At 40.1% G+C, this 26,124-nt stretch overlaps 1 protein-coding gene across 13 annotated transcripts in view; it reads right to left on the bottom strand.

The window, feature by feature from the left end:
• Nucleotides 1–26,124, bottom strand: part of HERC1 (HECT and RLD domain containing E3 ubiquitin protein ligase family member 1) — a 173,497-nt gene that overhangs the window by 58,261 nt on the left and 89,112 nt on the right. For 6 of the 13 annotated variants that reach the window (XM_038418910.2, XM_038418911.2, XM_038418917.2 and 3 more), the window contains exons 34-46: nucleotides 23,200–23,439; nucleotides 22,900–22,983; nucleotides 21,808–22,328; nucleotides 18,549–19,324; nucleotides 17,180–17,378; nucleotides 15,920–16,080; nucleotides 14,068–14,184; nucleotides 13,644–13,875; nucleotides 12,228–12,352; nucleotides 11,749–11,969; nucleotides 9,774–10,042; nucleotides 9,109–9,161; nucleotides 156–356 (exon numbers count right to left, since the gene is read on the bottom strand). In XM_038418910.2, coding sequence (XP_038274838.1) covers nucleotides 156–356; nucleotides 9,109–9,161; nucleotides 9,774–10,042; nucleotides 11,749–11,969; nucleotides 12,228–12,352; nucleotides 13,644–13,875; nucleotides 14,068–14,184; nucleotides 15,920–16,080; nucleotides 17,180–17,378; nucleotides 18,549–19,324; nucleotides 21,808–22,328; nucleotides 22,900–22,983; nucleotides 23,200–23,439 — 3,199 coding nt within the window. The remainder of the gene's footprint in view (nucleotides 1–155; nucleotides 357–9,108; nucleotides 9,162–9,773; nucleotides 10,043–11,748; nucleotides 11,970–12,227; nucleotides 12,353–13,643; nucleotides 13,876–14,067; nucleotides 14,185–15,919; nucleotides 16,081–17,179; nucleotides 17,379–18,548; nucleotides 19,325–21,807; nucleotides 22,329–22,899; nucleotides 22,984–23,199; nucleotides 23,440–26,124) is intronic. The other 7 variants (XM_038418915.2, XM_043493272.1, XM_043493267.1 and 4 more) reach the window with 3 other exon arrangements.

Raw genomic sequence — 26,124 nt, 5'->3', positions numbered from 1 at the left:
GTTTGCCAAGTGCTGTTGCCTCCCTCCTGATTATGAGAAAGCATTCTGTTTAAATGGGAAAACAAATGAATATATTCTCCAGTTTCTCACTCCTCCTCTCTGCGGCACATGGGATTTAAATCACAGGGTAATGCATCTCCTTTGCTCAAATTTACCTATCTGCATCAAAGTCTCCTCCATACTATTGGTGGCTGTGACCATTGCAACTGATGCTCCCAGTGGATCGCTGTCAGGGAACTGAACTGCCTCAGGTACAATACGACGATCATTTAACCCCAGGGGTCCAGCCAGTAATTCAAATTCCTCTTCTCCTGTCAGCTTTTCATCTTCATCAACATCCAACATATCCCAGTCTTCTAAGGTTGGAGAAATAAACAAGGTTAGGCACAAAATCTAAACTAGCGCTATCAACTGTGCAATAATGGGATGCATTTTAAGTAACAGCATGCTTGTGCATTTAAGTAATTTCAATGGATTTAAGAACCTAGGCTTAGTGTCATAAAAATATGAATTGCAATCCGCATCCTGATTTTTATTAAAAACAACCCTCATCTTTAGAGGCTTGTATCGATACAGTACAACTGAAATTAAAAAAATCTAAAATTGTTACATTTGTACAATTTCTGTATTTCTTGTATAAAAAAGTTGTACGGATAACATTTCTCAAAGGCAAGTGGCATATGTTATGTGACTACTTGCAGCATCAAACTAACTAGTTATCCTTTATATCCTTTCAAGTACATAAATGGGAAAATCAAAGAGAAGGGACACTCCTCGAACAAGAAGAGGAAGTTACTCACCTTGTGCAGTAACTGAGGTTCTTCGAGATGGTTGTCCCTGTGGGTGCTCCACTTTAGGTGTCTTGGAGCCCTACACTTCTATGCAGAGATTTGTAGTAGCAATGCCCCGGTTGGCTGCGCTGCTCCGAGCAGTTACCCCATATGTGTAGCCAACTGTCCTCTAGTTCCTTTTCTACCCCAGAGGATCAAGGTGAAACTCTGAAGTGGGGGAGGGGGAGAACGTAGTGGAGTACACACAGGGACAATCATCTTGAAGAACCTCAGTTACTGCACAAGGTGAGTAACTCTCTCTTTTTGTCCGAGGAGTGTCCCTGTGGGTGCTCCACTTTAGGTGTCTGCCCCTCAATGGAGGGGCAGGGCTTCAGAGTTGATTTATGTGCAGTGGAGAGGACCGATAGTCCAAACTGCACATCTGTAGCTGATTGTTGTTCTAATGCATAGTGTGTGGTAAAGGTATGGGCTGATGCCCAGCTAGCTGCTTTACAAATGTCCATGATGGGTACATTATTGAGAAATGCTACAGATGTGGATAGTGCCTTAGTGGAGTGTGTGCGAAGTCCAGAGGGAGCGTGCATATTATAATTTTGGTAACATAATTGGATACATGTAGATATCCATTTCAATAGACTCTGCTTGGAGATCCTTTGACCCTGAGAACTCTCTGTTGTGGATAGGAAGAGTCTGGATGATTTTTTAAATGTTTTTGTTTTTTCTATATAGAAAGCTAGCGCTCTGCTGTTGTCCAGTGTATGGAGGGGGGCCTCCCTGCTGTCAGCATGCAGTTTGTGGAAAAATACAGATAAGTAAATGGGCTGGGTTGAGGTGGAAGGGGGAAGCAACCTTGGGTAAGAACTTGGGATGTGGTTGCAACATTTCTTGGTCTTTGAGAAATATGATATAAGGTGGGTGTGCCATTAGGACACCCAGCTCTCCCACACTTCTTGCTGACATGATGTAGAGGAAGGCAACCTTCATGGAGAGATGTAACAGCAAGCAGGTCGCTGGTGGTTCAAAGGGCTTGCCCACGAGAACGAGATTGAGGGCCCACATGGGGACTGGGTCCTGTAATGTGGGGTAAGCGTTCACGATGCCTTGAGAAAGCATTTAGTCAGTGGGTGAGCAAAGATGGCCTTGAGATGGAGTACCAAGATGTTGGGGTGACAAAGGCGACCTGCGTCCTGTATCAACAGATGAGGCACAAGGGGAGGGATTCTAGGTGGTCTCACTGCCACTTGTTTCAGGTACGGAAACCATGTTTGTCTGGGCCATGTTGGTGCAATAAGGATGATCCTGGACCTGTCTTGCTTGATCTTTTGGAGGACATGGTGCAATAGAGGGATTGTGGGGAAAGGCATACATTAGTGGGGCCGCCCATTTCATAAGAAAGGTCTCCCCAAGGGAATTGTGGCCCAATCCGGCTGGTGAGCAATATTGCAGGCACTCAGCATTGTGTTTCATTGCAAAGAGATCTATTGTGGGGAATTCCCATTGTCTGAATATAGTTATTATTCTGGGATCCATTTCCCACTCGTGGATTTGTCCTGCTTAGGTCATCTGATATTACATTCTAGCGTACGGGCAGGTAAGATGCTATGAGGTCTATGTTGCTGGAGATGCACCAGTGCGAGTGGCAAACTGCTTCTGCACAGAGAGGGTAAGATCAGGCCCCTCCTTTGCGATTTACGTAAAACAGTTGCCAAGTTGTCCGTAAGAATCTGTACAGTCCTGTCGTGGATCAGAGGGAGAAAGTGTTGGCATGTGTTTTGGACCACTCTTAGCTCTAGTAGATTTAAGCGGAGATTGGATTCCTCTGGAGACCAGCGACCTTGAATGGTACCGTCTCTCAAATGTGCTCCCCATCCCACCAGAGAGGTGTCTGTGGTGAGTGTTATTGTTGGGGGTTTTTGTTGTAAGGGGACATCTGAGTAAACATTTGTATGTTGTGTCCACCATCGGAGTGAGTCCTTTACCCTGCTGGGCATTGTAAGAGGTCTGTTGATGGAGTATCTGTGTGGAATGTATACAGTACGGAGCCAGGCATGTAGGCATCTCATGTGGAGCCTGGCATGTTTCACGACAAATGTTGTAGCAGCCATGTGCCCAAGGACTTGTAGGCACATTCTGGCGTACGTTTGTGGGCTGTGTCTGACAGTTGTAATTAGGTTTGTTAAGGTCAGAAAGCGTTGCTGTGGTAGGTGTGCTGTTGCTGTGCAGCAGTTGAGGTGTGCCCCTATAAACTCCAACTTTTGGGTCAGTGTCAGAGTGGATTTTTGAAGATTGATTTGTAACCCTAGAACTGTAAACAGGACTATAGTGGTTCAAATAGTGGCGACTGCTGCCTGGTGTGTTGGTGCTTTTAGGAGGCAGTCGTCTAGGTAGGGAAAGATGATCACACCCTGCCTGCGAAGATGCGCTACTGCAACAGCGAGAATATTGGAAAAACACTCTTGGGGCAGTGGAGAGGCCAGAGCGGAGTACTTTGTGCTGTGTTTCTGGGTGAATCATGACATGAAAGTAGGCATCTTGTAGGTTGAGGGCTGAGAGCCAATCTCCTTTCTCCAATGCCAGAATTATAGCTGTCAAAGTCACCATCTTGAAGCGCTGTGTTCTTACAAACTTGTTCAGCTTTCGCATGTCGAGAAGTCCATTTCCTTCTGGGTGAGAAAGTAATGGGAATAGAACCCTCTGCTCCTCTGTTGAGCTGGCATGGGTTTCACAGCACCTAATTAGAGGAGATGTTTTATTTCCTGTTCCACTAGGTGCTTGTGAGAGGGTTCCCTGAAGAGGGATGGGGAAGGGGGGGTGGGTAGGTGGAATAGAAGTAAAGGGAATGGAATAGCCCTTCTGAATAATTTCTAGAACCCATTTGTTTATGGTGATGGTTTGCCAGACTGGGCAGAATGGTGACAGGCAGGTCTCCAAATGGGCTGGAGGTTAGACATAACTCTGGGATTGGAGTACGTGGGGTTGTCTTGAAGCGGATGGCTGAGACATAGATGACTGATCTTGTGGTTGCTGATGCCTCATCTGCCTCTGCGGAGCTGGTTGTAGTGTCTTTGAGGCTGGACGCATGGGGCAGTTCGGAACCGTTGGTTATAGAATCTGCCCCGTTTCTTTTTGTTTGTAGGAACATTCTGAGTGTCTTTAGAGTCACCCAGGAGTCCTTCAAAGTGCGTAAGGACATGTCCATGCTCTCTGCAAACAGTTTTTGACCTTTGAAAAGGCGGTCCTCTACAGTGGCCTGAACTTCTCTGGGAAACCCTGAAAGATGGAACCAGGAAGCCTTATGCATGACTATGGATGGGGCAATGGATCGTGCTACTGTGTCAGCTGAATCAAGAGAAGCCTGCAGGGCAGCTCCGGCAATGAGGGAACCCTCTGTAATACTGGCCTTGCATTGCTCTTTTGTGTCTGCTGGGAGACGGTCAAAGGTTGACATCTGCAAAAACGTGGTATGTGTGTATTGGCCAAGTAGTTGGCTATGCAGAATTGGAGGGTAGCTGATGAGTAGGCTTTTCTCCCGAAAAGGTCTAGCCTTTTCCAGTCTTTATTGTAAAGGGTGGTTTTAGACTGATGTTGCTTCCCCCTTTGGTTAACAGCTTCTACCACTAATGAGTTTAGAGTAGGATGAGTGAACAGAAACTCAGCTCCTCAGATCTTTAAAAGGAAGGTGGGACTGTGGTTGATGTCTGCCAGACAATTTTAGCTGGGTCCATAATGGCTGCATTGATGGGCACTGCAACCCTGGCTGCTGAAGAGGCTAGGAGTATATCAGTCAGTTTATGCTGTGTCTCAGGTAGCTCTGTCAGTGATATGTCAAAGGAGTCAGCTACTTGTTTAAACAACTCCTGAAATGATTTGAAGTCATCACCCGACGTGGGAGATGGTGGCATTATTGTTTCGTCTGGTGACAAGGACGAAATGTGAGTAGATGGGAGGGTATCACCCTCAGGTTCTTCCACTTCCTCCTCCAGCATTTCTGTAGATGCAGGAGCCAGTGGTGAAGGTGATCGTGTTGCTCTGCACCTGGATAGGTTGGGGGGCCTGATGTTCTGTGCCCTGTATAATGTACATGGGTCCCAGTAGGAGCAGTTGGGTGGGAGTGCCATGCGGGGTGGCAGTCATTGTGGACCTTTCCAGCCTCTCACATCAAGGGATGTTTGGTGCCATGATGGTCCAGGTTTGGGTGAGGAGTGGCATGGGGTGTACATTCCTGCCTCCACTTCCTCCTCCTCATCGCTGGAAAGAGGAGGGGCTAAGCCAGCAGGGGTAGCAGTCAGGCTTAGTCCCATTCCTGCTGGGGTGCCGTGGGTGCCAAAAAGCAGAGTCTCCAGAGAAGAAGAAACAAGGAGGCCCGTCTGTCTGATGAATTGTTGCGGCACCAGAAGGCTTGGTACCAGAGGCGGAGGCGCACTCTGACTGGGAATCAGAAGTAGTATTGTCGGTACCGTAGGCTTGCTGCATTGTATTGGTGCGACAGATGGCGCCATTGCACGGCTTGGTGCCTGGGTTTTCGTAGGTTTCCCTGGTGCCGAGCGAGGAGGCTTAGTTTTGTTGTATGTGCCTCCATGAGAGCTAGACCGCATAGGGTCTTTAGCTCCTCAAGATGTCTCGGTACCAGATGGTCCCGGTGTCTCGTGGTCTGACTCTCTCAGTGCCATCGGTACCAGGGAAAATTCTGCAGTCGGAGATGGCTTTTAATGAGGCAAGTCTCGCTGTGATGAAGAGTGAAACCGCTTTTTCGTGGCTTTTTTAGGAGCAGGGTCCTTATTAGCTGTTTTTGAGAAGATTCCCGTCAGAGGCAGCTGTAGGCGAGTGCTGGCCAGGACGTGTCCTGAACTCAGGGTCAGAGGCTGGTCTGAGGGATTTCTCCATCATGAGAAGTTTCAACTGGAGATCCCTAGCCTTCCTTGTCCTACCTGTCAGTTTTTTGCAGCGAGCACACTTTTGAGTTATGTGTGTTTCTCCAAGGCTACAGACACACTGCGTGTGGCTGTCTGAGACTAGTATGAAAAGTCTGCAGGTGAGAGAGCGTTTGAAACCTGAAGAGCCAGGCATGTCTGAGAGGCTATGCTGAAGACGGAATGAGGTAGTCCTATTCTAATTCCTATCTTGGTAGGCAACTGCCCGCCAGAGGCGGGGGAAAAAAGGGGGAAAAATCCCCTCTTCTCTTTTTTTTTTTGGTAAATGAGAAAGACATTTTAGAGAGAAATTAATAAAGAAAAGGTACTAGTTGAAAAAAACTAAAATAATAAGAAAGAGCTAAAGCTGTTGAGGGCACTGCTGTTGTTCCAACAAAAGCCCAGGGTGGTAGAGAAGGAACTGTGCAATGGTTGGCTGTGCGCAGGAGGTAACCCCTCAGAGCGGCGCAATATGGCTACCGTGCATGCGACCAACTGGGGCACTGCTACTACAAATCTCTGATTAGAAGCGCACGGCGCCAAGACACCTAAAGCGGAGCACCCACAGGGACACTCCTCCAAGAAGAACCAGCAGATTTAGTGCCAGAAGATTCCAAATGCTGCAGTTAGTGAAAAGCCTACACCCAGAGTTGGGTTTTAAATAATGCAATAAAAATTTCCAGACTCATGCTGAGATATATATATTCAAAGGGAGTGAGTTCCAGAGGCAGTCACTGGGAATGCCTTGCTCTCATATTCATTACAAAGTATTATGAATGTGGTTGCGGGCTTTGTGCAGTTATAGGACCATGTTTACTCTTTTCCTTTTTCAGGGGATATATATAAATATATAAAAAGAATAATTTAAAAGTTTGATTTTAGTGATAGAAAAAGACTGATCATTTCACTCTGGGATTGACAGAGAAGTCAATTAATGTGCTGCTACCCTCCTCCACCTTTGTCACTCACCTTGTGGAATGGAAACATGCTAATTTACACACCCAGAGAACTCAGCACCTGGTAGAAGCTGAATTTTCCCCTGGGTGCTGGTATTGGAAGATGCACATGAGCTACCCCAGACCCTGCTCCAAGGCTCCTCCCTCTAAGGCTGAAAGGACTGAGCTCAGGGAGCACAGGACAGGTGACTGCAAGTTGCAAGCAGCATGTGCTATAATAGAGAGACTCAGGACCAGGGAAGGACCTGGGTGGGACTCTGCATAGGAGCCAAGAAGGGGGCCTTAAGTGGTCTTTGTGAGATAGGTCCCTGAAGAGGGATGGGGAAGGAAGTGTAAGGAGCTGAACAGGATGGAATAATCTGTAGAAATCACTTCTAGGATCTGAGCTGATGAGCTCCAGGGAGGAAGGAAATGGGACAGATGATCCCCATACGGGTGAGGGGGGGACAAGTGCAGTGTATGATTTGCGACTCTCAACCAATGGGTCAAAACAGGCATTTAGAGGATGTCACTGACAGAGATTGCTAAGAAGAGGGCATAAATCTGGGCTTTTGCCTCGGGCAGTGGGGAGGTTGGTCTGATAGTGGACTGGGCAACACTGTTGAGATGTCTGCAATTTGCTATATTTTCTTTTCGTTGCAGCTGTACAGATGTCCAAAGACTGTAGTATTACCCAGGAGTCTGTAAGAGAATGAAAGGACCCATCCAAGGAATCACTAAACAACTTAGGCCCCTCAAAGGGAAGATCCTTGACAGTTTTGTGTGCTTCCTGGAGGAGGCCAGAAGACCGCAGCCAGGAAGCTCAATGCATGAATACTGTCATAGCCATGGAATATGAAGCTTTGTCAGCAGCATCAAGTGAGGCCTGGAGAGACCCCTTGGCAACTGTCTGGTCTTCTGTAATGAGGGCCTGAAATTGTTCTCTCTGCTCCTGGGGCAGATGTTCATAAAAAGATGAGAGTTCTGAACAGACTGTTAAGTCATATTTTGCTACCAGGGCTGGATAACTAGTTACTCTGAACTGCAAGGAGGCTGAGGAGTAGCTCTTGTGGCCCAGAAGGTCGAACTGCTTTAGCTCATCGGATGGTACTGAATGGGATCAATGTTACCTTTTCTGTTTGTTAACAGCTGCAACAACCAGAGAGAGAGGAGAGGAGAGTGAAAGGAAAAATATACTCTGAGCCTCTTGATGGGATGGGATGTAGTACCTTTTGTCAGCTCATTTACAAGAGGATGGGACAGTAGCTGGGGTTTGCTACATTGTGCATGCTAGATTAAGCAGAGTATCGTTGATGGGTAAGCTCTGCTATCCTTTTTATAAGGTCTTGGAAAACCTTAAAAGTCATCAGCGTAAGAAAATTGAAGAGGCATGGCAGCATCATATGGTAAGGAAGAGGACTTGTAACAAGGTGGAGTTTCTTACTCTTCTGATGGTTCCTCCTCTGAGAGATGCATCTGTGGGGCAGGACCTTAGGCTATGAGTTAAAGCTCCTGACAAGTCCTCTTTTGAGAGAGTACCCTGTAAAAAGGGCTGCCATAAGGAGCCCACAGGTTCCACTAAGCCCACTGGTGTGCGGCATAAGGGAAAGAGCCAGGACTCCAAGGTTGACCTTGCCAGCATAGTCAGGTGTGCGTCCTCCTAAGAGGTGCTTCCTCCTACCCCTTCAGCGGTAACCTCAAAAGAAGAAGGCTGGAAGGGGGAGGAACCTTGTACAGATACCTCTGAGTCAAACGAGGGATCATCCCCTGCATCCACTTGGAGGGGGGGAGAGGGGTAAGTAGTGCCAGTACCCAGTTATCAGATCAGCACCAGGCCCCTGGAAGAAACCTGTACTTGCATAGGTACGGATATTTGAAAGAGAGGATGGTGAGGCAGTGCCAGAGACTGTTGTATCACTACCAGCTAGAAGTAAAGCTCAGTACCCTCAAAGAGGCTGCATGGAGACTGTGTTGGTAGCAGTGGGCGAGTCACCAACGATGAATATGAATGGCAAGCAGGCTCTTGGAGGTAAGCTGGTACCAGTGCAGAGTACTGGTGATTTGGGCTCTTTAAGGATTTGCAGGTCTTCATGAGATAGGAGCCTGGACTGTACCATGGACTCTGGATTGGATTCCTCAGGTGTCAGAATGTCAGGTCATACTGAAGACTGTACCAAAGTGTAATGAGTACAGCATTTCCTTCTGGCTACAGAAGACAGTAACAATGAGGACTGTACCTTGGCTCTGGACTTGGGAGGCCCTAAGCCCAGTGCTCGTGCCGCTCTAGACAGCTTCTCAGTATGCAACATGGTCTTCTTAGCTGGTACCCTTGATACAGTACTAGAGGGAATGGGAGCCTCAGTGGCACTAATATTGGGATGTGAGGTAGGCACAGACTTGTGTACACTGCTGACAAAAATCTCATGTCATAAAAGTAACATGTATCTTCAAAAAGTCAGAGTAAAGAAATACCTTCATAGACACTATCTTGCTTGCCTATTAAATCAGGAGCCTGGCCTTTGTACCTGCACCAAACAAGAATATTTTATTAAGAGCATACTAAGTAACAAAACATCTCAAAAGAACAACGATATACACATATATATTTAAAAATAGAACTATATTACAGTTCGGTAATATGTAAAATGTTTTCTGAGGATTGCTACTCAGGAACAATAGTCTGTATTTAATAAAAGGCCTGTTAAGAGTGGGAGCCTTATACGTACATCCTTCAAAAAAAAATCCATTTTGTGATATTGAAAGAAGGATCCAGTGCTAGTATTCCTAAAAAATATTGTAATAGCTTCATTTTTAAAGCTGCTGGGCCGATCAAACTACTTACTTGTTTCTTAGTAAAATGAATTTAACAAGGCTTGAATCTAGGCTCCAAGAGTTGATTATACGTATTTTGAAAAATTTTGGAAAAAGATGAAAGGATTTAATTTTCCCTTTCCACAAAAGGTGTGATCATAGAAAGATTTTTAATCTCAGTTACCACCAACAATACTGGTACAAACTGTAAAGCTGGTAAATCAAACTCTTCTTAAGATTCATACATAGATGGACGTTTTCAATTTTCCCTCCTAATGAAATTTCCCAAACCTAATGAAACCTCCCACCACAATTTTCTTCTGTACCTTTCTGATGTTGATGTCTTGAATTTACTTTTCAAGGCCAAATATTTCTCTCTGCAGCTGCCACACAACAGGTAGTATGGATTTCCACTTCCACATTCACCACCGAACCATCCATCCACATAGGAACCATTGCTACGATAGCCTTGTCGATTTGCACTACGGCCACAACCAGGGTGATTTCTTTTCATGTGCTGATTGAAGCTGACAACACTGGATTCACACAATTCACAAACTACCACTTCTTCTCTGTCTTCAGACTCACAAACATGCTGTATAATATAATTTTCATATGAAATTACTAGATATAGAATAATTATGCTCATATTAGAAATAAGAGTACTTCTATTTTTGTTAAGTGGTTTTTTCTATCTATGTCTGTTAAGCATTCACGACAGTATTTGTGCTGTCGGTTTTACTTAGAAGCAGACCAGAGGTGGCTAAGTTATTGTGTGTGGAGGAAGGTGGCAGGTGTCTTTCCCTTTTTGATTATAGTACAACATTCCCATAAAAAAAAAATCTTATACTTGTGCACTCTCTGTCCCAATCGGTCACATTATCAGAACTTCTGCCTCTAAACTCTTTACAATCCAGTCCTCAAGAATCATTCTGCTTCAGCCCACCAAAGACTGTCTTTATGAGTTATTCATTTCTTCCTTAAAACTTGGCAGAGTCTAGATACAGAACAGGGAAAACATTTAACAACTTTTCAGATTGTTGGCTACTACATTCAGTGAGTGACACTAATTAATGCTCAAGTCAACACATACTGTACACCAAGGTGCCTGAATTTGTAACTCACTGATCTAAGATGGCAATTCTACCACAAGCTGGTACTACTGTCAAGAATCTCAATTTAAACACACTTACTAGGAACTTAAATTCACATGGCCAAATTTTCAAATTCTGCCTTTGAAACTGCACATTCAAATATGTTCATATTGTCTGAATGTGCAAATCAGGTAACTGTGTGTTACAAAACCCCCCACAAGTTTCAACTGAGCGTACTAATTTATGAAATCAGCCAACAAAGCTGCATACACAACGTCTAAGGAAGCTGCAGTTATTAAATTTACCAATCCCACTCTAATTATAGGGAACACTGAAAATACCACAATAAAGGCAAATACTGTATGTGAGATAGTAATAGTAACTTTTTAACAGAACCCACTGTAACATGCATAGCAACACTGAACACAGTCATACTAAGATAGCAAGCCTAATTCACCTGTAAATTACACTGCTGTAAATCAGGACTAACTCCACTAAAGTCAATGGAGTTACACAGGTGACTGGAGAATTGAGCCAGCCATATCAACTTTTGCAAAACCTAGATGTAGTAATAGTATTATAGGACACAGTCACAAAAAAAACAAAGCCTCTCAATCCTCTTCATATGACTACAATGAAAGATCATATGACTACAATGAAGGAAAAAAGCTAGTCTGAACTAATGGTTCTCTCTAAATATAGAAAACAAACTTTCATTGCTATAAAGAAGATACAACTGAATGATGAACAGGAACTTTATTCCATTTCACTGGACAGCGTCTCCTATCCGTTTCGCTTGTCTGCTTCGTTTGTTTTAACTGAAGAATGCTTTGCAATTGTTTTATCCTTATACTGCTTTATTCCACATAAATTTAGCAATCTAATACAAGTGTTTGTTTTCTAAAACTGGATGTCATGATCAAAATAATTTAGCTAATGTACCACTTATCCCTTTTCTTAGGAAAGAAACTAAAGTATGTGCAGATGAACACAGCAAGAATCAAAGGAATAAATTAGTTATGTACAGCTGTATTCTCATTAAAGTGAGGCGACAGACATCAAAGTAGCTTTAAGCACCATTATGGTTTAGAAACTCATTATGTCCAAGCAGAAAGCTATTAATGCAATGTGTTATTTTAATTTTAAAATATGATTTTGCAAAAAGCAGTAAGTAAGTCAAAGCAGCCCCAGCTGCAGTCACACACACCCAGGTAGGCCAATCCAATACCTCTGGGATCCACATTCCCAGAATATCATTATCACTGGCCAGATCCTGTCCAAACATTGCTTCCATTGCTTCATCATCAAGGTCAATTTCTAACTCTTCATCCAAGTTGAAGTCATATAAGGCTCCTGGATCTTGCTGCAAAGATATTCCCTCTCTCCGACTCTGATTTCTGTGAGCCTGTACTGAGCGGTATAATCCCGCTCAAATCAAAGAGAAAATATTCTTTACTTTGCATGTAGTTAAAAAGACAACCTATTCAAAAGCTTTTTAAAAATACTACTAGTAAAATTAATATATTATTTATTCATTACTGTATAAAAGAAATTAAGCTAAATATATACTGAAATATATACAAACAGGATTTATATTTTTAAAGTTCCATATTAGATGCTAAATACCTTCTTCTCACAAATTTACCAAATGAACAAAAGATATTCGAACCATTTTAGTGCACTTACCAGCACGTGCTAGCAATGTCCGGGCAGCTAAGTCAAATTTGTGTCTCCTTGTTACTGCTGACCGACCTCTTGAGGGGGGTCCACTTCCAGAAGCAGCATTCTCTGCATGATCCATATTATCAGGACTGGGAAAATAGTTTGAATATTCAACAGGTAAGCCAAAAAATATTTTGCATGGATCTTACAAAAAAGAAGAAGTGAAAACACTGTTGGTAGTTAATTCTCTCCCTCCAAAAAAGGAACTTCAGAAATGTATCATTTTGTGTCTGTGCATATTTATACTATAACCCCCATTAATAGTAAGAAGGAGTTGCATGCATGTGTTACATCAGCAAAGGAACACAAGGCGGCTCATGTGTCTTCCTTCACTTACTCTGTGGGGTCTAGATATTGCAGGAGCCTCAGAAAAGTATTCATTTTACATTCTGCACACTACTATAGAATAAACGGGGAAACAACAGAAATATCAACATCTGTTTATCTCCTCAATCACTCTCCCTTTTTGACAAAAGTAAGGATATGTGTATGGAAAAGTAATCTTTAAATGTGTGACTCCTAATATTTATTCTTCACCTGAAGTTAAGTCTCTGTGACATAATAATTATCTCTAGAACCAGTAATTGTGACACCCAGGGCCAAATATCTAATCAGCAATAAACTCAGACAAAATGACCCGGTTTTCACACAAATAATACTTCCTACTAATAAAAATCTGAATGGCCTAAGATTTATGACACAGGCACAATTGTTTCTATATAAAATGTTTTTCCCCTCACAATTTGCAGTATCTACTTTTTAAAGATAAGAATTGTTCTTATGAGATAAATATCAATATAAAACAAAACACTATTCTTTCCTTTCAGAGAACAGAGTTTAAATCTGCCTGAGGTCAAGAGTGTGATTAAGATTGTTGGCTTTAGTTTAGTTCCTGATTGATCTCTTCATTATAAAGTCACCACCTAATTTAGCATAATCAGCACAACTGAAAGTGCTTTTGACTGACAGGTATTAACACTATCCCTCCCCTCAGAAGTGGGCCATAACTTAAAAAGGGAAAGGGAAAGTAAGGAATGCAGTCGCATTATAAAGCTCAATGAGAAAACATACTTGAGCTCTGCATTTAAAAAAATTAATAAATTAAATATCCAATGAAATTTCTTTTCATTGTAGTCAGACCATTAATATCATATGGTTTAATTATCTTGGAGGGGGATATATTCAGTTTACTTTTTTCTTAATAAACACAATACTGTAAATAAACATATACAAAAACTGATTTACTGACAACTCCACTTCTACGCATATACAACTTTAGAAAATTAACTCATAGTGGTATTTTGGAGTCTTCTGGCAACTACCAAATTGCTGAAATATCAGCAGCAGGATTTATGCAATCAGAAAAGAACTACATTTTACCTTTCACTGAAACCTTCCTCCATTTCAGTGGCATCAGCTGAAGGGATATCTCCTGGGGATTGTAAATAACATTGGTCACTAGATTTTCCACTGCTTCCAGAAACTATTGTCCCATGATGTGAATCTGCAGTTCCTTCTGACTGGGGCTCTTCATCTTCTTCATTCCCAGGATGCTCTATCATCCACATGGCCAGCACTGTGATATTCTGAGCATCCGCTTCTCCTCTTGCGCCTGAAAAGCAAGAAAATCTTACCTTATAATTTTATATCACTGTTGATGAAAAAAATCCATTTATTCTTTCCATAATTGGCCATGGCATTTGTGAGTTCAAAGCTTATAACATACAGTGTTCCATTAAAAAAACCTGTTTCATATTAAACTGTGTTTTCACGTGTAATAGGTATTATTCAACAAACAGATCACCTGTGGCTTCCATAGCTTTTGCAATCTGCCTGAGAGAGAATCCCATTTCTAACAATGGAACAGCAATGGCAGGTGGAGGAGGAGAAGTTGAAAGCCGACTACTTGGATCTGACAAAGCTAAGAGAAAAAGAAAAAAAAGTTAACTGATGGTTGCATAAGTTATCAATATTCTTTTGCCTTTCTTTGGTCTTTTGCATTTTATTAGGCTTCTTTAATCATTTATTCCGTTATTAGTTGAGGATTAAGAATTAAAGAAAATTTGTTCCCTGAGAACTTTCCTTCTAACATCTTCACTAATTTGCAGCTCTGGATCATCTCCTTTCCGTAATAAAACCAGAGAGAGTTCCTCTTCCTTTAATTGGCCAGATGACTGTTTCCAAGACGAGGTAAACATTTACTTGATCAATTAAGGTCAACCCAATTTCAACATTTTGAATTAATTTATTTCTTTACATCCAATCGAAACCCTACCACACTACTCTTAGATGGACTGGACTAAGTTCAGCTTGGTTGGACTTGGTTCAGAGGATCAGCAACCTTCAGGAGATCACACCAAGATATTTTGCCATAATTAGCAGCTAAACACACTTGCATAGCTGCTGAGGATACTTCAAAGTCTCTTTTAAGGGTGTGTTCTATCTTCCTGCAACAGAATCTTTCAAAAGAAAAAAAATCACCAACAGAAAAGGATTATTATATCCTTGAAAAGGCCAACATCTCTCCAAGAACTGCTGCCCCACAGTTTAGAAGAAAAAAAAAAGATTTACTCATTACTTGCCATAAAGGTGAGGATTAATGTCTGAAAGCACTACAGTAGCAAGAGAACTTGCTGCCACCTAATCCTAATGCGGCAGGCAAAGCATCTGGAAAGAAAAAAAAATGAGGCAGTCTAATGGCTGAGCAGACAAGTTGCTAAGCAACAGCCTGAGTTGCCAAAAATAGCACTGCAGAAAGGAGACAACCAGAACTGTGGATTAATAAAGATGCTATGAAGGAGGAAAACATAAGTTGTATACCTCTATCCTGCATCATTCTGGAATTTGAAAATAGTCTCTCCCCCTCAACACTGATCATCAATTCTAGAGGAGAGATGTTGATTTAGTTTTCATATTAGTCACTCAAACATATGAGCTGACTTTTTCTTCTTCTTCTCATCACATTCACAAGGTGAACATTTTACTGAGTGATGTCAATGTTAACTCTGACATCAGCAGGAGTAGGGATTTACTGATGCAATGTAGAAATTCTAATAATGGTGCTTCCAACTGAATATCATTCCTCAGATAAGAGGAAAATACGGTGCTATTTAATTACTCTATTCATTTTCAACTTTTTATATATTACACAAAATAGAAGCTTGCCCCTGTAACTCACAGGCGGGATTAACTGGAGAGACTATATTTCAGAAATATATAGTAATGATGGATATCAGAAAACAAATCAAATAATTCTAGTGTTTTAAGTGATATATTCTAGTTTGTGATGGATCACTCTTGAAGTTTGTTCTGTTAAGCAACTCTATAGGCAAAGACCAAAAAGAAACTAAAATAATACTCGAGTTATTTATCATAGTTAATAATACCACCTGTTCATTCTTGTACATGGCTACCAGTATGCAAACTATTCAGCCACTTATAAGCACCAATTTTAACTTTTTTTTCCTAGCAGTCAGTTGCTGGCTTTTAGTACTAAGATCTCTATCGTAAGATTTTAGTTATGACATGCACACTTAATTTTATCAAAATGTATACTTTAAATTAGTTACTGATGCCTTAAAAGCCTACACTGAACATACTTAAATTTAGGAAACTCCTATGTTTCCTACTAAGTTATTTGTTGCTTACAAGTATACCTGTACGATTGGCAGGTCTTGTGGACTGGGAATCAGGAGAGGTCAGACTTTGCCTCCTTCCCACTTCATCAGAAGGAGATGTTGGTAAGGAGGATATTGGAGGAGTTTGTGCACGTCGTGTCGGAAGTACTGTAGTTGTTGGGTAACTTGAGAACATTTGCCTTTCAAAAAAGGAAAAATGTATTTAAACTACACTACATCTCCACACTGTGGAAGTCTTGCACTATGCCTACCATCAGCTAGTACTAACCTGGTTAGAGAGAGGGTGGGCACTTAAAGGTAAATGCCCATGCTACCTTGACAGCAGAATCCAGTGCAGTTTCATATAAGGTTAGGGGGCATTATCCTGGTGGGGAGGGCCCTGCAGGGACAACACAATCCCTACATGCTGTGGCAGGGCAGCTCAGTTCTGCAGTGTGCCTCTGCACAACAGTACACAGGAGTGGGTAGAGGCAGGGTATGGGCTAGACTAGGAGATTCATCATCAGAAGTACTCTTCCTTCCAATTTCCCAGAACATCTGCTCAGTGTCCAAGCCAGCTATGCTGGCCAGAGGATTTGTCCTTTAGGATTTGAATGTTCCAGAATGTGAGGCCTCCCACTGTACTAGTCCTCAGTTCCTAGCTGCCTCAAAACAGCCCCTAAAGAGCCCTAAGAAGAGGGACGATTGATATGGATTTGCTAAAGCAATAACTCAAAACTGAATTCCATTTAATGAAAAGAAGCTTTCCTTCTTCATCATGAATAGCAGATCTATCCTGTAGGGGATTAACTAGGAGTACCTCACTATGACAACTGAGGAGACTTTCAATACATAGGGTCTGAAGGAAAACTCTCTTGAACCAAAGCCTAATCTAGCTCTAGAATCAACAGCAATTAATTAAAATGTTAAGTGTTGGCAGACTTTTAAAAAACAACCCAACAAACAAAAACCAGGACATGAGGAAGGGTATGAGGAAGGATATTGGGAAGGTATTTTTAATAGCGTCCAGTTCTGGAACATTAAGATCCTAAGTGTATAAGTGCCCCTCAGCAACTTTACTACTACTAAAAGTCCAGTGTTTTCTGAGATATGGTGAGAGACATATAGCCTTCCTCTGTAGAAACAATTCATGATGGACAATAAAAGTAACAAATTTTTCAAGCCACCCAACAGGCAAAGACACTAAGTAGTAGTATATCAAAATGACCCACTTGAGCTAGTAGAAAAAAAACCAGTCAAATGTACTTAAAAAAAAAAAAAAAAAGTCCAGCACTCTACCTAAGAAGACTAAGAGGCATAACTCCAGGTGACTCTGAAGCTGGCACTGTTTCAGTATCTGTTACTGGGGTAGTAGCAGTAGTAGTATCCTCCAGAGAGCTGCTCATGAAAGATGTAGTACTAGAAGCAGAAGGACTGGTAGTAACTGGTGTTTGAGCCTGCTGAGCTTGTTCATTTTCTTCTGCTTGCTGGTCTACTTCTGCAATGCAAAAAGGACGTTACAGGAACATTAAGGTAACGCTACAGATAAACGAGTGGCTCTACCTAGCCTTAAAATTTTGTGTAGTGTTTATAAATATACACACATCCACATGCACAGTTTACAAAAATATTTCTGCCCAATATCTTGCTGATTAAGGAAAATATGTTGGTCAACTCATGTTATTCCCACAATGATGAAAAGCAGTTGATAAACAAGGTTTTTTTAAAGATGGTTAGAAAGGAGAGCTCCTTTCTTCATTAGATCTTATTATAGATGCTAAACTACAGCAGTTAGATTTTAACTTTCCCTTTTGTCTGAGAGATCAGGTTTAAGAGATTAAGACATAATCTCTGGCGTGGAAACAGTTATTTACAAAAATTACTATGTAAATTAATCCGTACAGCTTCCTGCAGCAAAAGAATCTAGACTATTTAAGAAGTTTCTACATCTGAGCCAGTTGGATCTTTGCCATTTTTCATTTATTTGTTCTTTTATAAATAAAACAAAGAAGTTCAAAATCTGCTATTTAATTGGCTGTGACTGGAACAGTGTGACAAGTAGCTTCCCTGAAGTTCCGACAATGTCATATTACATGTATACAAAGATTCTAAGACTAAGAGCAACACTATTATCTCCTTGTCTCTTCAAAATCAGCATCACATCAGCTAATTCCAAAAAACTCTGCTCATTGAGGGTTTAAACATCATTGGTGGATTATGTTCAACACATTTATTCTTCATCTGCACTGATCACAATCATGGTCAGCCATGCTAAAATCAGGTAGACCCATGTCACAACATAATACAGAAAGTGAGAATCTATCTTTCAAAGTTGGGTATAAACACAAAATATAAATTTATTTTTTTCTGACTACAGTGATGTGCATTCCTCCTGCATATAGCTCTGAAAGTGTACCCTAAATATCAATCTCTATTTTAATAAGCTATGCAAATGAAGGGGGGTGTGCGTGAATCACCAATGTCAATACATTCTATAGAATTGATGGATTTGCTACCTTCCTTAATTTTGTTGGTTTGGATTACCACAAGTGTCAACCGCTGCAGAAATATATGCCTATATGTTATCTATGTCCACATTCTAAGTAATTTTAAGTTAACTCTAATTAACTTTACAAATCTATATATTATCATAACTTTAAAAAAGTACCTTGTTTAATTTTGCCACCAAACTGGTCCTCCAACAGCCCATGAACCACTAACTTGTAGATCATGGCTTGTGCTCGTTCCAAATCTGCTAGTCCTAGAGCTCTCTTTATTGGTGAACGCATGACTGCCCTTTTCACCATGTGTCGCATCAGGAACTGCAATGCAGCACGCATTTCAACATCTTCATGAACAACTGGAGAACTAGCACAATCAGAATTGTGACCATTTTCTGCAAGGACTTTTGGTATCAGTAGTAACTCAGCATATTTACTACAACTAAGAAGAGCACTAAGTGATTTCATAGCACCAAGGTAAAGATAGGATAATTGTACTGCTCTGATTTCTGACTGTACTACATCATGATTTCTTGGTATGTGTTCATGATTCTTTCTTTTTCCTTCTATGGGTTGATGCTGGGACTCCATACCTAGTGGTGTTGGTTCTAAAGAGAATGAAGCTATTTCATTTTCTGACTTCGAACATGTAGTGATAGGTCCTTTGATATCATCAGCACTTAGTAGCGATCGCACATCTGATCCAGTATCCCCCTCTGTTTTCTGTTCAATGTCCCCTTTATCTTCAGTCTCATGTCTGTGTTTTTTCTCATGTCTCTTGGCACTTTGTTTTCCCATGTCTTCATGAATACCAGTCAGATAGGTAAGGTCCAGCAACACAGTAGCTGTCAGTCCACGGAATCTTGCAACATCAAAAGGCAGTGGTTCACAGGGCTCCAGATTATACAGTGGAGTATCACTAGGCGACCAAAAAGTTGGGAAGCTTTAATAAAGATCAGAATGACACAGGAAGAAGCAAGTGAGGGATAGACAAGAGGAAAGTACAGGAAATAATGTAGGCAAAATAAGACGTAAAATATACTTAATAAAATAATTTAAATGAACAGAAAGTTTAAAATTAAATGTAAACAAGGGAAAGAAATGAGGTTATGATCAGAAAATGGGGATATATGATACTCAACACAAAGCAAGTGAGACATGCACACATTTTCAACAATGAATGTTAATTTCCAAAAACTTCATATAATCCATCACTTAGGTAATGACAAGTTTCTACTGCATTATTTTAAATGTTTTAAGACATTTACAATATAATTTCTTATAATTATCATTTAAGCGTCTGGTAATTGGTTTGAGCCAAATTTTATCTTTAGTTTATGAAGGACACACAGGCAAAGATTTAACCATTGAAAACTTCTGAACTTTTGCAATGTTAACTTAAAGCTGCTGCCAATGTTTTATCAATTTTACTCTACTACTTGTCTTTTTATTGCCAAGATGCACAAAAACGATAACCAAAAGCAAAAGCGTCACTAGCAATGCAGGGAGTAATTCCATCACTGAATACAAGTCTATGAGTTTCTTTTTTAAATAGGTCAATGACATCCATTCCTGCATCCTAACAATGATCATTCAACTGAGGCATACCATGTATGTAAGAGCTCCTACCCCTGGTGACAGACCCTTATATTAAATATTGCCATACGAGTCTCTGCCTCCATCAGAAACAGGACAAATAGAAGAAACCTGCAGGCATACATTTTCCACACATCCAGCAGATTTACAAATTCAGAATCTTCCCTATAGTTTTTGATATCCTCAATATTTTCTTCAGCATTTAGACTTCCCTAAATATTTTTTTTAAAAAAGCAGGCTTCAGTTTCTAACCCTTCTAGAGATTAAAACATTATAAACAATAACCATTACAAGTGTTGTGTTAAGGAGACCATGTCTATATATTAATATCACATCACACCAACTTAAACAGATTTTAAAACTGGTACAATCCCCTTCCGTGGACTCACTCAAATCTGCTTACATCTGATTTAATTTGGTAACCGAATTAAATGAAATTGATTAATTTAAAGTGGCACAACTTTTGTGTATACACATGGCATTAGTCTGCAGATGGGTTAACACAACAGTTCTAAGAGGAGCGAACAGCCACCATTCATCTCAAAGAAGAATTAAACTTTTAAAATTTAATTATGCCCAGAGTCAAAAGAAACCAGTGGTGATGAATTTGTTTAGAAGACTGGGAATCAAGCTATCTCGAAGAAACTATGAATATAGGGAAATCTAATTTTCTGCAGAAAACATTCAGCCAATTCACAAACATTAATGTAGGAGAGCTAGAAGACTCCATGAAGTTCTCCTCATAGAATTTTCTTCAGATGTGCCTCCCATACACGGAGACACTCGAAGGTCTGTAAAGAAGGCAGAGGTGCAGTCACAGAGCCCTGCAGATTCATAGGATCTGCTGGAAAGGAAACTCCCAGTTTGATGAAGGGATAAATGTAGTGTTAGTTCTTTAGCTATTGAAGGCAGACCAGAGCATGAGTAAATGCTGCTTCAAAGCAGCATTAACTTAGATGTGGCTATCCACCACTTTGAGAAGGGAGAATCATCCCATCTGCTGGCCTTGACTCCTCAAGCCCCATGGAGCAATTTCCACAGTGACCCAAGCAGGAGAGGACAATGTAGCAGAGCCATCACTTCCCAATTCTGATAAACCAAAACAGAGTTTCCTGCCACTTGCAGAGGCAACCTAGCTCATTATCTAAAGCAAAAATGCAAGCTAGTCAATAAAAGTTTGTGTCCAAGAAGTTGTAATAAAAATTCAGAAAGATAACATTAATAAGCCTTTATATAAATTTCAAACATAAGCAACATTTATGTCAAATGTAGCTCACAAGCATGTGGATGTCCTCAAATTAGGAAATTTAAAGTGAAAACTCAGTTTAAAAACTACCAAATCATATAGATGAATTCCAGTTTTCCAAATTACAATTATATACTGGATATACAAGACAGATATTTTATTTCTCTAAATTCAAAGTTCAACTGAGTTGTTTTTCAAATCAGAATTCTTGAAAGTTGATTTAACAAGCTGAATGCCCAAGCATCTACTTTAAACTTAAAAGTTACTAAAAAAGGAGGACTTGTGGCATCTTAGAGACTAAAATTTATTTGAGCATAAGCTTTCATGAGCTACAGCTCACTTCATCGGATGCTATAGCTCATGAAAGCTTATGCTCAAATAAATTTGTTAGTCTCTAAGTTGCCACAAGTCCTCCTTTTCTTTTTGCGGATACAGACAAACACGGCTGCTACTCTGGTACCTGTCATGAAAAGTTACTAGTGTCTGAAAATTCATGTTTCAGATGTAAAATGTACATTATTTAGGAAGTTTTCTAAGCACTAAAAATTGCTAACTAGTGCAAAGAATAACTGAATGCACTATACCTGATAGTAATCTCTGCTTCATCCCACTGGACCTTAGCAGACGTACTGCCCTCTTTGACTACTCCAAGTAAGGTAGCATGACGCCCAGTTTGCTTGTGTACACATCGGCCACCAACTCTAAGACCAGCATCAACTCCACCAATTACTGCAAGCACAGGCCACACCTCTACACAGAGAGTCTTAAGTTGAAGTTCCGGGAGGTCAGCAAGACCATGTCTACTATGTTTATTTTTCTCCTCTTCTTTATTCTCTCTCTCCTCTCTCATGTCATTCTCATCTCGGCTTTGGACCGAACGACTTTTCTTCAGTTTTTGACCTGCTTCTTTAAGGCACATTTTGATTTTGTGCAGCCGTTCCATCATTTTTTTATTGATGCAGTGTGTCCAACGGTCTGCATGATGAAGAATGCGGATAAGTTGGATAGTGGCCTCTGCCAGCACTGCAGCAACAGGACTACAGATAGGGTCACCAGGTAGCAAGTCTCTTGGTGTGCCACGCATCTGCATATCACAAATTTTCACCTTAGTGTTTAAAAAAAAAATATCAAAGTTATGCTCTCAACTTGCGTTTGTAAAGCTTATTCTAATTCCATAGTCTTTCCAGCTGAATTGAAACCTAACATTTTTGTCTTTTTGTGTCTATCTCCAGTGAAATGCACTATCATGTTTTCTTTGTATTGAAGAGAAAACTCACCTGGCACCTTTACAACAAACTCCAATAAAACTGTGAAATGCAAGAACTAAATAAATTCATGGTTTCTAAAAAACGAACGGTAGGTAGTCCAAAATATTCCTAATACCGGAATTTGTTCCAATTCTACTGACAGACATCTGGGTACAAAATTCAGAGTCTTGTAGGACAAAGTACAGGTCTATCAATAGATTGCAAAATGTAGGAATTTAACTAAGGTCTACTACATATTTTTCTGGTAGTGTAGTAGTGACCCAACATTCATACAGCATAATGAACAATCAGTGGAGTTCTTTCCATAGACCAGCTAAAAAGCAGTCAACAATTCCATATAGTAGGACAAGAAGCAAAAAATAATCCTGTATCACCTCTTACTGTTATGCAGATATAAATTTCAGTTACCTTTTCTCCTGGGTTACTGCTATAGAACATTACACAAGGATATAATTCTGCTGCATCCACATCTTCAAAAGCTAGTTTTGGCTCCTAGTTAAAAATAAGACAAGGAATAGAAACTTTTAAAACAGATTTTTAGAACTAGACAATTTTAAATAATTATTTTTACCTCTTTATAATCTTTACAAGTAATAAAACTAACTTTTTTGTGGTTTTCGAATCATGTGTAAGTTACCAAATGTTTACAGTCAAAGTTACAACAAGAAAATATCAAAGAAAAAAAAAAAACAGAAAACAGTTAAATACCTCTCCATTTTTACCAAAGGAAATGGTTCTAGCTTCCATATCTAATACACATGTGATGAAGTCTCCTTGGGTAAAACTGGACAGAGTCAAAGTCTGTTCCCCATTATGATACAGGTTACCACTGTAGGCTCTATACAGCCACATATCTGACGTAGTGCGATGGTTAAAGTCATGTACTGGCCAGCGAGACACTCCTACGCATGTGCCTTCATTGCCTCGATTTTCCTTCACCATATAGAACTAGAAGGATTAAAAAAAAATTAATACCATGGAATAATTCAACATTCCAGTATAATACTGAGCATAGGAATTATTATATTCAAGCAGTGAGGAGAATATACCCTTAGTATAAAAATTTAAGGAGAGTTTTAAATATGTTACATGTATAATAGCAACATTTTCATAAATTAATACCTTTAACACATTGATTGAACATACTTCTTGCCTCAAAAATTCTATTTTTCCAATGACAAGGTCAGTCTCTAAAGAGTGACTTATCATGGTCTACTAGCAACCATTAGTATTGAGTATTTGGACACCAAAAGATGTCTCAAAAGTTCATGTTAACTTTTCCAGATAATAAACCAAATTCCGGCACACTTTCAGTTTAAGAAGTATATATGTACCTTACAAGTTAGGAGTTAAGATATAGTTGAAGTGATGTTAAGTCAGCAAAATAAATGAGTTTCACTCATGTTTAAAGTGAATGATTTATCCAGAAAAGCGCAAGCTATAAAGTACTATCCTCAGAGAGAAAGAATACAGAAACAAAACAAAACAAAAAAATATAACTCCATATGTAACTAGGTTAGTAACAGAACTACTGGATGATTTATTAGAGAATTACCGTAACTAACTGAGAAGTGTCATTTACCCATAAGAAAATTTATGCCTTCTCTAGTGGAGAAATTCAGATCTACATAGGCTGATGATTAGTATTCCCTTCAGATGGCAGTGCAGCCTTATTTGTCGAAAACAGAAGCTACGTAGTGATTTGCATTAGCCTACATATATCTGTAAAATCTAGTGAAAGTGTGTGTGGAGGCTGAAACAAATTTTCGTAACTGATTTAGTAAAGCTTTGCCTTTCTCATCCAAAAGCTGAGCTTCTTGTGACATAGACCTTGACCTGGGTAAGACAGGGCAGGCCTTGAGCAATCATCTTTGGCTAACATGTTTTGGCAGTCTCCCTTTTTTTTGTCCACTCAAAATTAATGAGAAAAGTAATCAGGTTTTTTTTTGTTTTTTTTTTTTAAAAGCTAGTTCTATTTACATAGGACTTTATGGCTCATCCAATATTAAGAAAAAGGAGGCATCTGTCAGTCTTGTTGAAGAGGACAAATCCTTCATAGGGAAAATCAATAGGCACTGATGAACAGAAGATGGCACAATATGGAGGACAACCTAGTGATAAACTAAGTTTGGAGAGCCTGTATACAAGGGGTGTTAATTTCAGACATCTGACAATTATCACAAAAATGTGTGATAATAAGGATTAAAAAGAGATGGACACTTGAAAGAGGTTCATTAGGAGGAATGCACAGAGAGAGGATTCAGAACCAGGATTTTAGCCAAAATGCTATATGGGCCAGGTTAGCACAGCCACTGCCACTAATTGGGCCCAGTGCCAAAGATACAGATTCCGATACCTGATTGCTTACACGGTGTGTGTTGTTCTATTGATTTCAAAATGGACTACTTGCAGATTAAGATACTGCTAATTATGAGCAACGCTCATTATCTGGCCCAATGTGTATAAAGAAAGACATTATGCAAGTATTTTGGTAACAAATCAGTCCCTTCCAAATGTCTTGAGATGGATCTTAGTCTAAGATAGAGAAATTCAGTAAAGTATTCAACAGTCTGCAGGTGGCATACAGCTGGTTAACAGGCAGGAAGAACAGAAGAATTCATAGAATCTTCATCAGAAGAAAGGGCCTTCGGGAAGCAGTTAGCAGCAGTGGAACTCAGTTTGGGGACAGCATGTCTTCTGAGTTGGCAACCTCTATTGTTGAAGAAATTTGACAGAAGAGTGAAACAAAAATCAGGTGCACTCCACATACTATCTTAGTTTTTTGGATACAAGGATGCCACTGATTAGCATCATCCTGTGTGTTCACACAATTAACAGAATGCAAATTAAATCTACCTCTTTTGAACAGTGTGGAGGGGAAAACTTCAAAGGGTTAGTAATAATTAAGCATAAGAGGTAAAACTACAAGGGTGAATTTTAGACTGATTAGGAACTTGATCCTGGAAACAGACCTTTGAAATGCAAGGATAAAGTCAGTTCATACTGAGTGAGGTAATTGTGGCCTAAAATGTCTAGGGAAGTAAAAAGGTTCTTCTGAAATGAAGAGCATGAAGAACAATTTATGCTATTCACTGACACATTATCAAATAGAAGAATGACACCAGAGACTTGGGTAAGGATGTTGGAAGAGAGTACATTGACTGATGGGCCCAGACTGGATTTTAACAGATCATTTTATTTTAATGTGCCGGTGATTTTTAAAGAAGATTTTGTCAAGAGCAAAGAATGGATAATCCAACTTTGCTGTGGCTGCCACAAAGATCTTCACTATCAGAGAAGATAAATCTTGGAGAAAGGGGACAGATCCACATTCCAAATCCCAAAATCTAGCCTTACTCCAGAATACAATTTCAAAACATTCGGTCTAATTACCCTAAAAATAGAATTCATATAAGACAGTTTTGCAAAAAAAGCCATGAAAATTTACTAGGCCAGATACAAGATCTACTCCCCCTTTTACCATGATGATTGATAATAAAATAAATAATTCATCCTTCCCCACTGCTCCCCCCCCCCACAAAAAAGAACTAAAAGAATTACTTGCAATGGGGAAAGAGAATTTTGCAAGTCTGTTTTAAATTTATGACTTTTATACTGACTGTGGATTTAAAA

Source organism: Dermochelys coriacea, chromosome 10 (genome assembly GCF_009764565.3).
Source record: "Dermochelys coriacea isolate rDerCor1 chromosome 10, rDerCor1.pri.v4, whole genome shotgun sequence".
NCBI lineage: Eukaryota > Metazoa > Chordata > Testudines > Dermochelyidae > Dermochelys > Dermochelys coriacea.
Note: the sequence above shows the minus strand (reverse complement) of the source record. Positions and strands in the feature narration are given on the sequence as shown.